The 13,610-nt window shown below is 52.7% G+C and overlaps 5 protein-coding genes across 5 annotated transcripts; 2 read left to right on the top strand and 3 right to left on the bottom strand.

Moving 5' to 3' along the window:
• Positions 1-204: 204 nt before the first annotated feature.
• On the bottom strand, positions 205-1,572 carry AA0111_g1067 (hypothetical protein; the record flags this gene model as incomplete). Its single annotated transcript, XM_028644448.1, has 1 exon — positions 205-1,572. The coding sequence occupies one exon, from the start codon at positions 1,570-1,572 to the stop codon at positions 205-207; it is 1,368 nt and encodes a 455-aa protein (XP_028511478.1).
• A 266-nt stretch (positions 1,573-1,838) lies between these two features.
• AA0111_g1066 (hypothetical protein) lies at positions 1,839-3,197 on the top strand (the record flags this gene model as incomplete). Its single annotated transcript, XM_028644437.1, has 1 exon — positions 1,839-3,197. One exon carries the CDS (start codon positions 1,839-1,841, stop codon positions 3,195-3,197), a length of 1,359 nt encoding a protein of 452 aa, XP_028511479.1.
• Positions 3,198-4,215: 1,018 nt separating this feature from the next.
• On the bottom strand, positions 4,216-7,998 carry AA0111_g1065 (hypothetical protein; the record flags this gene model as incomplete). The annotated part of the gene is made up of 1 exon (XM_028644426.1): positions 4,216-7,998. The coding sequence occupies one exon, from the start codon at positions 7,996-7,998 to the stop codon at positions 4,216-4,218; it is 3,783 nt and encodes a 1,260-aa protein (XP_028511480.1).
• A 200-nt stretch (positions 7,999-8,198) lies between these two features.
• AA0111_g1064 (hypothetical protein) lies at positions 8,199-11,172 on the top strand (the record flags this gene model as incomplete). Its single annotated transcript, XM_028644413.1, has 3 exons — positions 8,199-8,212; positions 8,260-8,396; positions 8,447-11,172. 3 exons carry the CDS (start codon positions 8,199-8,201, stop codon positions 11,170-11,172), a joined length of 2,877 nt encoding a protein of 958 aa, XP_028511481.1.
• A 236-nt stretch (positions 11,173-11,408) lies between these two features.
• On the bottom strand, positions 11,409-13,395 carry AA0111_g1063 (hypothetical protein; the record flags this gene model as incomplete). Its single annotated transcript, XM_028644402.1, has 3 exons — positions 11,409-12,824; positions 12,883-13,111; positions 13,163-13,395. 3 exons carry the CDS (start codon positions 13,393-13,395, stop codon positions 11,409-11,411), a joined length of 1,878 nt encoding a protein of 625 aa, XP_028511474.1.
• Between the last annotated feature and the right edge of the window lie 215 nt (positions 13,396-13,610).

Raw genomic sequence — 13,610 nt, 5'->3', positions numbered from 1 at the left:
CCTTGCGGGAACTACGACCCTGGGTTCACCTTAAGCCCAAGAAAGAGGGCACAGGGCGGATGCGGCTACCAGAAAAGTACAACAAGAAACGCAAAAACAAAACATTGTCGAGATCCAACACGTCCAAACGCCTGTCCATATGCCGGGGTATCATAAGCGACCGAACTCCGAAGTACTCCAAATCTCACTAAACGCGTAGGGGAATCAAATTGAGGGGATGGCCTCCAAGACAGCCATCGCACGTTGTCCCTCTGCTTCAAACGCCATGATTTGTCTCTCGCAGGCCATGCGCAGTTTCTCCTCGCCTCGCTTCGCGTTGTAGAGAACCCATTGTTCGATAGTCATAGACTTCTCATGATCTGTCAGACCTGCAATGACTGCGTCGTAGGTCTGTTCAGGTGTGGAGCCAGCGGTCTCGATATTGTCCAGTCCGGCATCGATGAGAATGTCCTGCATTAGACCCTGGGCCTCTCCCTGAGAAGCAAACAGCATGTCTACGTCGGCAGGCTCCCAGCCATGAGTGTTGCCCATATCGTCAGCTTCGCTGTGGGGAGGTGGGGTCCTCTTAGGAGTGCCAACCATGAGATCAGCAGGAAGGCTTGACATGTCGAAATCTGAGTTGATGTTGTCATGCGGCTGAGTCGGTGTCTTCTTAGGCGTTCCAACTGGCAGATCGCTTGGGAAACTCTCGATGCTCGAAGATCGAACGCGCTTCGGTGCTGGTTGTACATCCTCGGAGAATTGTGTGTCCTCCATCGTATCGCTCATGCGCTTCTTGCCTCGCGCAGGTTGTTGTGCCACAGAAAGTTCTGTGTCTTCCATAGCATCACTTGTGCGCTTCTTGCCGCGTGTGGCCTTCTTGCTGGTAGTGGACGCGGTGGATGAGCGTGCTGACGGACGCTTAGCTTTCGAGGCGCGTTTGCCTTTCTTTGCGACAGGAACGGGTGGGTTGTAGATATCGGAGAGGGTATAGAAGAGACACTCGGGTGAGCGTTTACGGTGCTCTTGGTTCGGGTCATCGCCAATGTCCCAGGCGTCCAACGCCAGAGAACAATATGGACATGTAACGCCGTCTGGAGTTTCGTCGGAAGGGTCATAAAACCATCCAGCGGCGACCATTTGGTCTACTGAGGGGTAGCCAGCGCTAGTGTCCAAAGGCCACATATTGCCAAATGTGTCGCGACGCGCCGCCACCATCGCGTCAGATGTTGGGTCCTCCTCAGTCCTGCCTGGATCACCGGCACGCAGGCGGATGCAAGCGATGACTGCAAAGCCGCAGCTAGGTGAATGTGTCGTGTGCTCATAAGCGGGGATGTCTGACTCCTCCCAGCCGTCGAGTTGGCACTCGCAGCTGAAGCATTGTACATTGTCTGGGCTGGCGGTAGTTGGCCTCCAGACAAAACCAGCAAATGCAAGATCTTGTGCCGAGGGTGATGAGAGTGGCCATGCGGCTGCCTTTGACTTTGTACCTGCCTTTTTTGACCTGCTGCTTGTCCGTCGCGTCTTGGTTGTCGTTGCTGCTCCTCCAAAGGTCGCGAGACGCGCCTGGAGTGATGCCAGCGCGGCGTCCATGGTGTTCGACTGTCGTGAAGATCTTTTGTAATGTTCTTATGTGCTTTTTCCTTGTGTTCCAAGAGCAGCGGCTGAGTTACCACGCAAATAAAGTGTTGCTGATGTGGAGTGGTGTGGGATGGGTGGGTTGAGAGGAAGTCGCGTCTTTACGCGGTAAGAGGGACCGGCGCAAACATCTGATTGCCAAGGCTCGTAACGGAAGCAACCGCGCTTACGTCATCCACCCTCTCACTTTGCGCAACCTCAGGCATCGACATCTATACAAGATGTATTTACGCCAGCCAATATTCCGGATAGCGTGGTGCAGAAGGCCTCTGGTTCAGTTCAATCGCCGTTTCATCTCATCCGAAAAGACTGTACCCGCCGACAAGCCACATGCATTCCAATCGCTGCCTCCAGAGTGGGAGGATGAACCCCCTTCGCTTGAGGACTTTACACAGCTACCACACAAGGACTTTGGAAAGAACCAGCTGATACAAACGAACGAAGAGTTCAAGCGATCATTACGAGGCATTCTCCGGCAATTTCCACCCGTCACCTATGCGTTTGCCTATGGCTCCGGTGTCTTCCCTCAGTCAGCTGCGACAGCTTCGCGCACATCGCAATCCCCTCATCCGAACGCGCCCGAGGCGATACTCAAGTGGCAGAAGGGCGGCGGAAAGATGATAGACTTTATCTTGACACCTCGGTTCTCGCAGCACTTCCACTCGCTCAATCTGCGCGAACACCGAGACCACTACTCTTTCCTGGGGTCACTCGGTTCAGGGGTCGTCAGCCATGTGCAGGACAAATATGGTGCTGGTGCCTACTTTAATCCATATGTGATAGTGAACGGAACTATGATCAAGTACGCTGTCGTCAACTACGAAACTCTCCTTCGCGATCTCACCGATTGGGACACCCTCTACTTCGCCGGCCGCTTACACAAGCCCGTCAAGATCCTCCACGAAGAGCCCAACCTCCGTGTCGCAAACCAACGTAACCTCCTCTCTGCCGTACGATGCGCGCTTCTTCTTCTTCCCGAGAAGTTTACTGAGAAGGAACTATATTCCACAATCACTGGCTTGAGCTATCAAGGCGATCCGCGTATGCAATATGGCAGCGAGAACCCCAAGAAGATTGACAACATCGTCACGCACCAAATACGAAACTTCAGATACCTGTACCACGACCTCATAATGTCACTACCAAATATCTTGTACGCTGACGACTCTGCGGTACGCACGGCTGGATGGATAGAAGACCAGGGCCTCGATCAGAAGATGTCACAAGACATGGATCCTGAAAGGCGCGCCACTATGATTAGGCGATTGCCCAAGAAGTTCCGTGAAAAGGTCTACTTCCAATACCGCGGCAAGTTTGGCATCTCAGGCCGCGATTATCAGGAAATGCTGGAAGCAAGCAAAGACGAGTCTTCTGGAGGTATAGTCAAGAGGCAGGTTGCTGGTGACTTCGACAAGCGGATTGCCAGAGAGAAGGACGTTCCACAAATGGTCACCAAGGCGATCAACCAAACTGTGAAGTGGCCTTCGACTGTGCAGACTCTGAAGGGACCTCTCACCGCGGGCTTCTCCAAGTCGTTACGCTACCTGCGAGAGAAGAGGGAGAAGGCGAAGATGAAATGAACCGGAGGCTATTAGGATGTTGACGTTCGCTATTCAAGACATGATTTCCTTTGTACTATCATCAAAAGCGTAGAGCAAGCGAGTCAAAAACAGTATGTCTCGAATTGTAATCGCGTATAGCCGCCGTTGTGCATCTCACGGGTCAGGCTTTGTATAAGCGGAAAAGCGAACTTAGACTTTGTACACAATTTAAATCATCAACACACTTGGTCTGCCTAAATATCGAGAAGTTTGTTGTCACCCACCAAAATTATTACACGCTCCTGAAAATACAATGATTGTTCTGCGATGCTCTCAGCTTGTTGAGGCACTGCTGCATGTTGTCTCCCCACCGTTCTCCACAATCTCCACTTACTGCTAACCAACTTCAACAGGCCCACGTCCACACCGTAATTTTGGATCTGGACCTCACCACAATGGTTTCACTTGTTTTTGCTGTTTCTGTTTAATCATGAGTACAATGTGGATCTAATTCAACGATTAGTCATCAAATCATCAGTCCGATAACCGGCTCAATGGTGTAAGCATTCCCAACCATCGAGGCAAAGTCCACGACTAACATCCAATCAGCTAGTCGTATGATTCCTGCTTTGTAAGCTCGCCAACATGCTACAAGACGAGCAGTGTCCTAACAACACCAATAGGGGTTCCCAAGCTTAAGTGCAGGAGGTCCCGGGTTGTAAGTTCAGAGTTCGATTCAGGCCTCCATCAACCACTAACATGTGTTAGCAAATCCCGGTTGAGCCCTGATATATCTTCCTTTTTTGCTCGATTTTTGGGCTCGATCTAGGTCTATAGTAGACAAAGAGCGTCGGGTCTATTTCCTTTTTGTAATCATGTGTCATATGAGTGAAGTCTTGGTAGGTGATTGATAACATTGAAATCGCATCGCCGAGGTATCTTGGTATCCTACAAAATCCAAAAAGCCTGACCCTAAACAAAAGAACTGGTATCATCGCATTATATCCAATGTCAACAACCCCAAACGCCAAATACAATCAGTGTACTGAGCCAACACTCATCGACCGCGCCGCGGCCACTCAACCTCCAAACCACCGCTACGATCAATCTCCCTACCCTCCCTCTCATCTCTTCTTACACTCTCGCCCATAACGACAGTAGCAAGCCGCCTCAATACCTCCTGACCAGTGATTAGATCGCCAAGGTTACCAGGCGCACAATCACCCATCTGGAGCCTCTTTCCAGTGACCTCAAAATACTCCTCTTCATCCTGCAGACTCAGAAGCTGCATGAACACGCTGCACATGACAACCAGCTCCTCGGTCATGACCATGCTGTAACCCCAGGCGTGGAACGTGGCGCCGACGTAAGGTAAGTTTCCGTTCTTGGATATGAACTGTCGCAGGAGGTAGCCGTTGGTATTTGAAAGTGGCGTAGGGGGAACAATGGATGGACAGAAGAGCGCAGGGTGCTTGAGGTGCGTTGTGTAGAGTTTGTCGAGCGCCTTGTAGTGTGTCCTTGTCCAAGGCTCGATCTTTGGAAGTGGTGTTAGGCGCGAGATGATCGGATGTGGTGCGGGAGGAGGTGGTCGTGTAATGGTAGACTTTACGCGATCGAGAAGAGTCGGTTGTTCGCGAGCGGCTACTTCAGGGCTGGCTTGCGACTGAACGCTGGAAGAAGTCTCTATTGAGTCGTCGACAACTTGCGGTCCGGTATAACGCGCCGATGATGGTGCGGGAGGCTCGTTCGAACGCTGCGAAACCTTGGAGAGCGGCGAGGGCTTACGTGCTGACAACAAGCTCTGCTGGAACCGCTGCTGCATCTTCGGCGGACTTGATGCAAACCTGCTCGGCTCCTCGGTGATCTCCGTGATTTCGTTCAGGGTCCGCTCTTGCGGCTCATAGGCGTCAAGGTACTCATTCGCTTCTTCGCGGACACGAACTATAGTAGAAGCTGTGTTACCCTCCATCTCCACACGAAACTGTCGTTGATCGGATGCTGCAGAGATCTTGCTATCACCATCAACAATAGTGTGGAATGGTGAGCTTTGCGCAAGTGGTAGCGTCGACTCTTCAAACTGGATCGAACTTGTTGAGATATCGGCACTTTGAAGCTCTCTCCTCAAAGGACTGCTCTTTTTAGGTGAGCTCATCAAAGCTGGAAAACGAGGTGGTGTGTCAATGAACGGGTTCGTCTTTGTTGGTGGAGATGGCTTCTTTGTTGCCATTGGCGGCGAAGACTCTGGAACGTAGCTTTCGCCTTGGTCAAGAAGCTCTTCCAAACTGACTTTCTCCTTTTCTTGTCGTCTCGGCCTCCGTTGCTCGAATCGCGATGGTTGCTTCTGATTGAAGACGTTCGGCATGTTCGACTGGAAGAATGTACCAGTGTCATCACTAGCCTCGCTCGCTGGACTCGACTCATCTCCATCCTGCATTGGCTTGTCTTCGGATAATGGCGTCACAACATCACTGCCTTGCTCTTCTTCTTCATCCTCTGGTTGGTCTGCAACTTCGGGCTCTGGCTGTGCAGGACTGGGCTCTTTCTGTGGTTCTACTTCACCGCCGCGGCGGAGTTCGTTCGCCCTCTTGCGACGCCACTCTCTTAGGAGCTGACCACGAGCCGGCTTGGTTGGGATGTTCTCTGTAAAGATGTCATGCAAAGATTCTTCCTTCTCTGCAGGCACTTCCTCTGGCTCAGCTGAAATTAACGAGCGACTGGCCTCTTCTTGCCAGATGTCAGCGAAGTCGTCCCATTGCGCAGGTTTCTTGGTCTGTCTTGCAGGCTGATCTTGCTGGGCTTCTTCGGTCACATTGTTTCTTGATGATAAGCCAGGACGTTTCGCGGGAGGTGTGTCGACTCGCCAGCTCATCTCACCCTCGCTTCTTGCTGGACTTAGCGGTGCCTCCTCTTCCTGTTGGTGCTCCTCCTCCTCCTCGGATTCCTCTTCTTCAACATTCAGATTCGGATATTGCACCTCACCCTCCATAGGTATGGGTTCTGCTGGTGCTGGCTCTGTTGATACTGGCTCCTCTGGTATCGCGTCATGGTCCTGGTCTTCAGGTGTAATAAGGCGTGACTGACGATACTTTCGTTGCGTTCGGAACACACCTTGTCTGGTAGCCATTGTAGGAAGACTCCTGATAGGGCTCGAAGGACCTGGCGCACTCTCTTCGTGTGTTTGGCCCTCAGCGAGCTGCTCACCAAGACGCAAACCTGCCTGAAGCTCTTTCCGGGTGCCTTCGCTGAAGCCTCGGAACAGGTCATCTAATGAACCGCGCTTCTGGTTGAGTGCCTGTTGAGAAGGTTCTGGCGTAAGACTAAGACGATTGGGATCCAATAAACCTTGCAAAGCTACACCAGCAGTAACCACGCGACCGAGCGTTGGCGTTTGTGATTTGGAACGAACGGACTCAAGAGCGGGCGGTGCTGATGGAAGATCGGCATCTACAACAGGCGTCACAAAGCGCGGTAATTTTGGCCGTACAGAGTCAGCTGGCGCTGTAGAAGCTTCAGGTGGCGGTAGTGCGAGCTCTTCAGAATCCGATGGCCCAGCATCATGCGTCGTGTCTACGGACGGCCTGGTGTACTCGTTCCTGAGTGATGACTTGACAATTGGGGCCGTGGTGTTCTGTGCCTCTTCTGGTTTGGGCGGACTACGTGGCCCATTGCTAAGCAGTGTATCGAGAGATATCATGGTGAAGCTCTCGTTCTGAATAGTGGTGTCGTCGACCATTCTCGTCATGGCCTGGTCAGAGCCGAATCCTGCGGCATCTCCGTCTTCGGGTCCGTCGTCCTCGAAGGCTTGACCGTAGTCATCACCTGCGTCGCTGGAGTGAACGGAGCTTTCGCTGGGTGTTGGTAGGCTTGCGTGACCGTCTTCAGAGATATCAACATCGACATCGGCACCTTCACTGGTTGGTATAGGATCCCCGTCCTCTCCACTATCCGGTGTAAGAACGTCGCTTCCCTCCTCTTCGTGTTCGTCAGATTCCATTAGCACCACCTTGTTCGCATGCGGAGTGCCCTGTCGCGTCCGTAGATCCTGTCGCATGCTTCTTTGTATCGGCGAGCTTAGATTGGGTAGCTCCTCAGCGTGCATCACCGCATCGCTCATGGTCTCGGTAGTGGGGCCGGGGAAATCTGCGAAGTGGGCGCTCTTCCTTGAGGTCCCCGACTTCGAGCTTGAAGGATATACGGGCGTGACATCTTGCGCAGAGCCTTCTCGTGTGTCTGATATCTCTGGCGGTAGTTGCACGTTCTTCCTGGGCCGCCCTCTCCGTTTCTTGGGCGGTACATCGGTATCCACGTCGGCTGCGCTCGACTCCCCAGTCTTCATGTTGGTCTCCGGGGACCTAGATCGTGCGGCTCTCTTGACTGGTGTTCCCTTTCGCTTTGGCTTCGGGGTGGCCCCTACGTCAGACTTCCTGGGCCGTCCGCGAGGGCGTTTGACGGGAGATGACGCCTCGTGATCCTTCAATGGTACCGTCGTTGTCTTCGTTCTCGTGACTCGCTTCACGGATGGCGACTCAGCGTTTACTTCGTCACTTCCGGGCTCGGCCTGGACGGTGACCTTGATGCGCCAGGGGCTTGCGCCGCCCGCTCGTGGTGTGCTCATGATCATCGACTTGGTGGGCGAGGAGAACATCATCTCAGATGCCTCGAGTCTGCGGTTTTGCTTGCTCGGCGAGCTTCGTGGCATTGAATCTCTTGGCAAGGGTTTTCGTCCTGACATGGGGATGGAGCCGTCAAAGGAGATGGCCAGCGGATCCGGGCTCGAATCGTAACTGCGGTCGGTATGGGCATCGTCACCTGCCGTTGCGCTTCGACCGCGGGGCGCCATGTCTTGGAGACCGTTCCGAGGGGTGTCTTGGATGTTAGTGCGATAGGAATGGTACAGGTGGGGAACAAACGTGCATCCGTCAGAATGCGGGACGGGCCACGCGACGTTGTCAGGGTAACTATCTTATCAACCCCCAGCTAGTCGCGACACCACGAACAAGGCAGCCTGCCACACAGTCGTTTGCAGGTTATGGAGTCGCGATGGGTATTCATGGGTAAGCTGCGCATTCTGCACGGAGTTGGTCTCTACTAATTCTCGCAGTATCTACAAGGAGATTGGCCCGGGAAAGCGCGTAGCCCTCTCTAAGCTTGCTGTTGAAAAGTTCGAAGAGACCGGTCGTCCACTGCGCATTGCTATCGACACATCCATATGGCTTTTTCAGATACAGGCTAGCAAAGGTTAACACTCCCGGTTTCGCGCGTGCTTGAGTTATGCTAAACGTGAATAGGCGGCACAAACCCCGCTTTGCGCACCTTCTACTATCGCCTCCTGCGTCTCATCTCCCTTGCGATCCATCCCGTCTTCGTCTTCGATGGACCGAACAAGCCGCCCTTCAAGCGCAACAAACGCACTGGTCCGAACGTCGCCTCCATCCCTGAATTTCTCGCAAAGCAGCTGTTGAAGCAGTTTGGATACCCTATACATCTCGCGCCTGGCGAAGCTGAGGCAGAATGCGCGCTGCTCCAGCGAGAGGGGATTGTGGATGCTGTTTTGAGTGAAGATGTAGACACTCTCATGTTCGGAAGTGGCATCACGATACGCAACTGGTCACCGGAGAAGTCTGGAAAAACACCAACCCACGTCAACGTATACGATGCGGTCGAAACGAAGAACGGACCGTCAGGGTTGGATCGCGAGGGTATGATCTTGGTCGCGCTCATGAGCGGAGGAGACTACGTTCCTGAGGGTATACCTGGATGTGGTCCGAAGACAGCATGCGAGGCGGCGAAGGCAGGCTTTGGCGCAGACCTATGCAAGATCTCCAAGAACGACTCCAGAGCCATGGCCGAGTGGCGGGAGCGACTACAGCATGAGCTAAAGACGAATGAGAGCAAACTCTTCAAGCGGAAGCATGGCGCTCTCAAAATCCCAGACGACTTCCCGCGACTGGACATTCTAGGTTACTACACACATCCGGCGATTTCAAATCAAGCTGGATTGGACAAATTACGCCGGTCAATCCACTGGGATCAGGACATCGACTTTTCGGGATTACGCGAGTTTACCCATGATGCGTTCGACTGGGTCAAGCTCGAAGGCGCAAAACACTTTGTTCGCAGTCTAGCGCCATCATTGGTGGTGCGACAGCTACGCTTACGTGCTGGAAGCCTCGATCGGTTGCCCTCAAACGATATCCAGGCCATACAAGAAGACGAAGCCCTTCTCATCAAAGGGTTACATGGGAAACGACAGCACCCAGTCACAGACAACTGTACTGAACTACGGGTCAGCTTCACGCCTATCGAGCTTGTGAAAATCGACCTTAGCAAGGAAGATCCGGACGACGATGTGGAACTGCCACCACCCAGTTCCCAACAAGCTGGAGGGGATGCAGATCTCGATGACGATGATCTGGAAGAAGATGGACCCAAGAAGCGCGGACCTACGAAGTTTGACCCAGAGAAAGCTGCGCGGATATGGGTGATGGAGACCTTCGTCAGGGTTGGCGTACCACTCAAAGTTCAGGACTGGGAAGTCGAGCGACAGACGAAGCAGAAGCCCAAGCGTGCAGCAACTGTGCAGGAGTCTGGCAACGCTGCACCAAAGGCCAAGGCCGCACCCAGGCGAACGAAGACTGCCGGAGATCAACCACAGGCTCGCATCGAAACCTTCGCCAAAGTAACCAAACCGGGCTCAAAGCTCTCGCGAGCCCTTGCGAAGACACAAGAAAAGACTGTCGAACCTCCTCTCCCTGTCCGGAAGCCTGTGCCACAGGAAGACGATGTGGTTAGCCTACTTTCTTCTTCCCCGGTGAGGACTCGGGTCACAGTACCGCCACCACGTCCTGAACGTGAGAAGTCGCTATCTCCTGTTCTCCCAGACCTACCTCCAAGTGTGAGCAAACGGAGAAGACGCGCACCGATCCAACGTTCGAAGACGCTACCGGCTAATACCAGCAGTATCCTCGGTCGGCCTTCTACACCACCCCTTCTGGATACGATAGAAGTATTGGACTTGGCGGACTCACCAGCACATCCCTCTCCTTCTCAACTGCCCGCGAAGAAAGCAAGAACACGGAACACGAAAGCCGCACCGGCTGCAAGAGCGTCTCGGGGTGTGTCTGTAGCATCGCAGGCAACATTGGATGCATGGCGAGCATCGGTCACTCCGACTAAACGGCGAGGTGTGACACCAGCACTCGATGCAGCACCAGTCCCAGCACCACCAAAGCTCCGATCTCTATCGGAAGAAGCAGACTCGCTGGATTTGACCCTTTCTTCGCCGGAACGGTCAACGCGACACCAGCGAAGTAGCAGCGTACAACATCCCACAACAACATCTACGACGCGTCCACCATTGACGTCGATATCATCGAATGCGTCACACATCTCTACAGCATCCTCTACGTCTAATAAGAAGAAGAGCATAAAAGATGTGTTTGGTGTATCGCGAACTCGCCGTACCTCGCCTCGTCTCAGCAAAACCATGTCAGCGCCTTCTGAAGTCGAATCTCTTGACCTCACATCGCCACGCCTTGTTCCAGCGAAGCCAAGATCAGAATCGCCAAAACATGATGCCCTGGATCTCACGTCACCAGGACTCCTCCCAACGAGACCACAATCAGTGTCTCCAAAGGCCGATACGCTTGACCTGACGGAGCTCTCATCGCCGGTGATTGAACGCGCACCAGAACCTCGTGGGAAACCTGCAGCCCCTACACCAGCATCTCCCCCACCGACTCACACATCACCTTCTTCTCTCCGCCGATCACCGCGCAGCCACGAATCGACTTCACCACAATTGCCATCTCGAACGTCACCGCCAGCAGCATGGAAGACACGAGAGAAGAAAAAGCGAGCAATCGTTTTGCGGAAAAGCATTGTCGGTGCTTGGGACTTTGTGGACGTGGACAGCCCTGAGGAAACGGGGGACAGTGTAGCGGGAGTTGTACCAAAGGGAAGAGATAGGCGGAAATGGAGAGAGAGCGCCGTAGAGGTTCTGGATCTTACATAGCCTTGGTTGGCTATGTTCTGAATGTGGGGCTGTGCATTGGTCAGGCGATACATGTTTGGGTTTTTGGTTCTGTACGATGCATATGAAGCGCGGAGTTGTTGATATACCACTTTGAATTATTATCTTTAACATGGAAGAAACCTCAGAAGTTTTCCAGACTGGCCGTAGTAGGGTGGGAACAGCCAAGCTTTTGGTCCCTGCATTCCCGAACCTTCATCGCACATTCCAGCTACGACTCAGCTTTCCAATCTGTCATACCACTGCCCGTTGCGAATGACCTCCCGCGTTCCGGTCTGAGTGAACACACGATCGGTGATGCTCACATGGTCTTGCACCACTCGAGACTGACCGGCGGTAGTAAGCAGGATCCGAAAGCGGCCTGCGAAAGACCCCTGGTGCCTGAAGAGGATCTGAAGAAAGTCATTGCACCAACTTGCGCCCGCTGCGAACGTCAGATCGTTTAGACCATCTATAACGCATGTTCCGAGATGCGGAGTCGCTTGCAAGAGAGCCGAGAGCATCTCAAGAGCAGTCGGCCAACTTTCATCTGACCCGTCGAGCTTTTCTACCCGCGACTGAACAACTCCGAACGCGTCGTCTTCGAACTCGAATTGCAAAAGCTGAGCGATCAGACTGTACACCATTCCAAGCAGACCGACTTTCTCGACGTCGCGATCTCTTTCAAGTGTCGCAAACCGAGGTCGCTCACAGAAATGCGATATGATTGGGAGCTCTGCTGTCCATGCTGCGACCAGTGCATTCAAAGCAGCTGCCCGTGAGCCTGGTATATCAGGCGGTGAAAACTCCAAGGTCGTAATCCATAACGTAGGAGAGCTTGCTTCGTTCCCTATCCAATCCTGGAGTTTCGAGGCTACGTCGATCTCTGGAAGCCAAAAGCTACCGTCATTGAAGAGAGAGTGACCTTCAGTCCCGACAACATAGTGCTGCAGATCGGCAGCCAGCTTCCCTGCAGTTACGCGATTGATCAGATCGGGTGCCTTTGTGTTTCCATTGAAAAGAGCCGGGAACTCGCCACGCCCAGAATTTGGTACAGATTGGACAGCAGAGGCTTGGATGCACATACTCTTATGCAAGCTCAACAGCAACTGCTGTGCTCTTCCCCCTGCGAATATCAGGTCAGATGCATCGGGACTTTGATGTCTTTGTCGCATAATCTCATTGTGCCGCTCTTGTTCAGTATGCATGATCTTTTGCATAGCAAATTGAGCAATGTTCTGTAACCGATACATCTCAGCAACGGTATCCTCAATCTCTTTTGCGGCCTTTACGTATCGATCCTTCATCTTCTCATTGAAGCTAGCAAAGAAACGTGAGGTTCTGCTTTTCATATACCATTCTATGGCGTCGCGATAAAAGTTGAACACGCGCGCGTAGAGTTCTGAGAACAACATCCGTATCTCACGCGTGTACAAGACCAGTAAGATCTTGGCGGCGCGTGCTGCTTTCTCAGTAATCGCAGTCACAGTCTCCGAGATGGTATCGGCGATTTCATCGTGATTGACGGCAGCAGCAATGATGAATTTAAGACTACCACATAATGCAGATGTGTAGTCGTTCTGGGATGGAAAGATCGCAAATGCATTCTTGTGGGCATCGAGTCCGCCACAGAGTCTCCGAAATCGCTGAGCAGACTAACAATCTGGTAAGTATGGTACATTCAATCGTCTGCCTTCGTGGTTATTATCTCACATTCGACTGTTTGCTCTTCCATGCACTTTCAAGACCGTTCACATAATCACTTAGTTGAGTAAAACCGTAGACGTTTCTGCTCTCTAGGGCTTCGTTCGCCGTCATTCGAGCCGTCTTTCGAGTCAGACCTATCTTCGCTAATGTCGACGGTTGTTCTGGTGTTTCAAACATCTGGCGTGTCTTCAACAACAAAAGCCTGGCGGTCTCAGCCTCGTGAAAAAGAGCATTGCTTCCACACCTGTCAGCCTCTAGATTTCAAGGTACGCACGTTTAAACCGACCTTGGATTCTCATCCTGAAGCAAAGCCCGCATTCGTGCTTCCATGCGCGCTTCTGCGATGGCATCTTGCTCTTGTTGCGCACCGGTAGTAGCGCGCTCGAGCGTTGTATCGCCTTTCAGTTCACCTGTAAATCTTCTTACCAGAGTCAATCCTTCCTGGTGCTCGACCTCGTTTTGTGCAAAAGCGTCTCCAACCGACATTTCAGCAGATGTGGAAACAAGATTGAAGTCCATATTACTCGACTATCTGCATAACACGAACGAGGCTATGCATACCCCGCGCTGTATTGGTCACGATTATGCAGATCAATCCTCCGCCTCCAAGGCTGAGTATGATATGCATGCCATGTGTTTATTCTAACGAATCGCAGCCTGTTTATCGTTATCTCTGTGCTACCTCGTGTACTTTCAAGCGGGCTGTTTGTAGTCTGTTGCATGGCGTATCCTGC

The sequence above is a fragment of the Alternaria arborescens genome (assembly GCF_004154835.1).
Source record: "Alternaria arborescens strain FERA 675 chromosome Unknown contig_2, whole genome shotgun sequence".
Taxonomy (NCBI): Eukaryota; Fungi; Ascomycota; class Dothideomycetes; order Pleosporales; family Pleosporaceae; genus Alternaria; species Alternaria arborescens.
The sequence above is the reverse complement of the archived record's forward strand: the minus strand, read 5'-3'. Positions and strand labels throughout refer to the sequence as shown.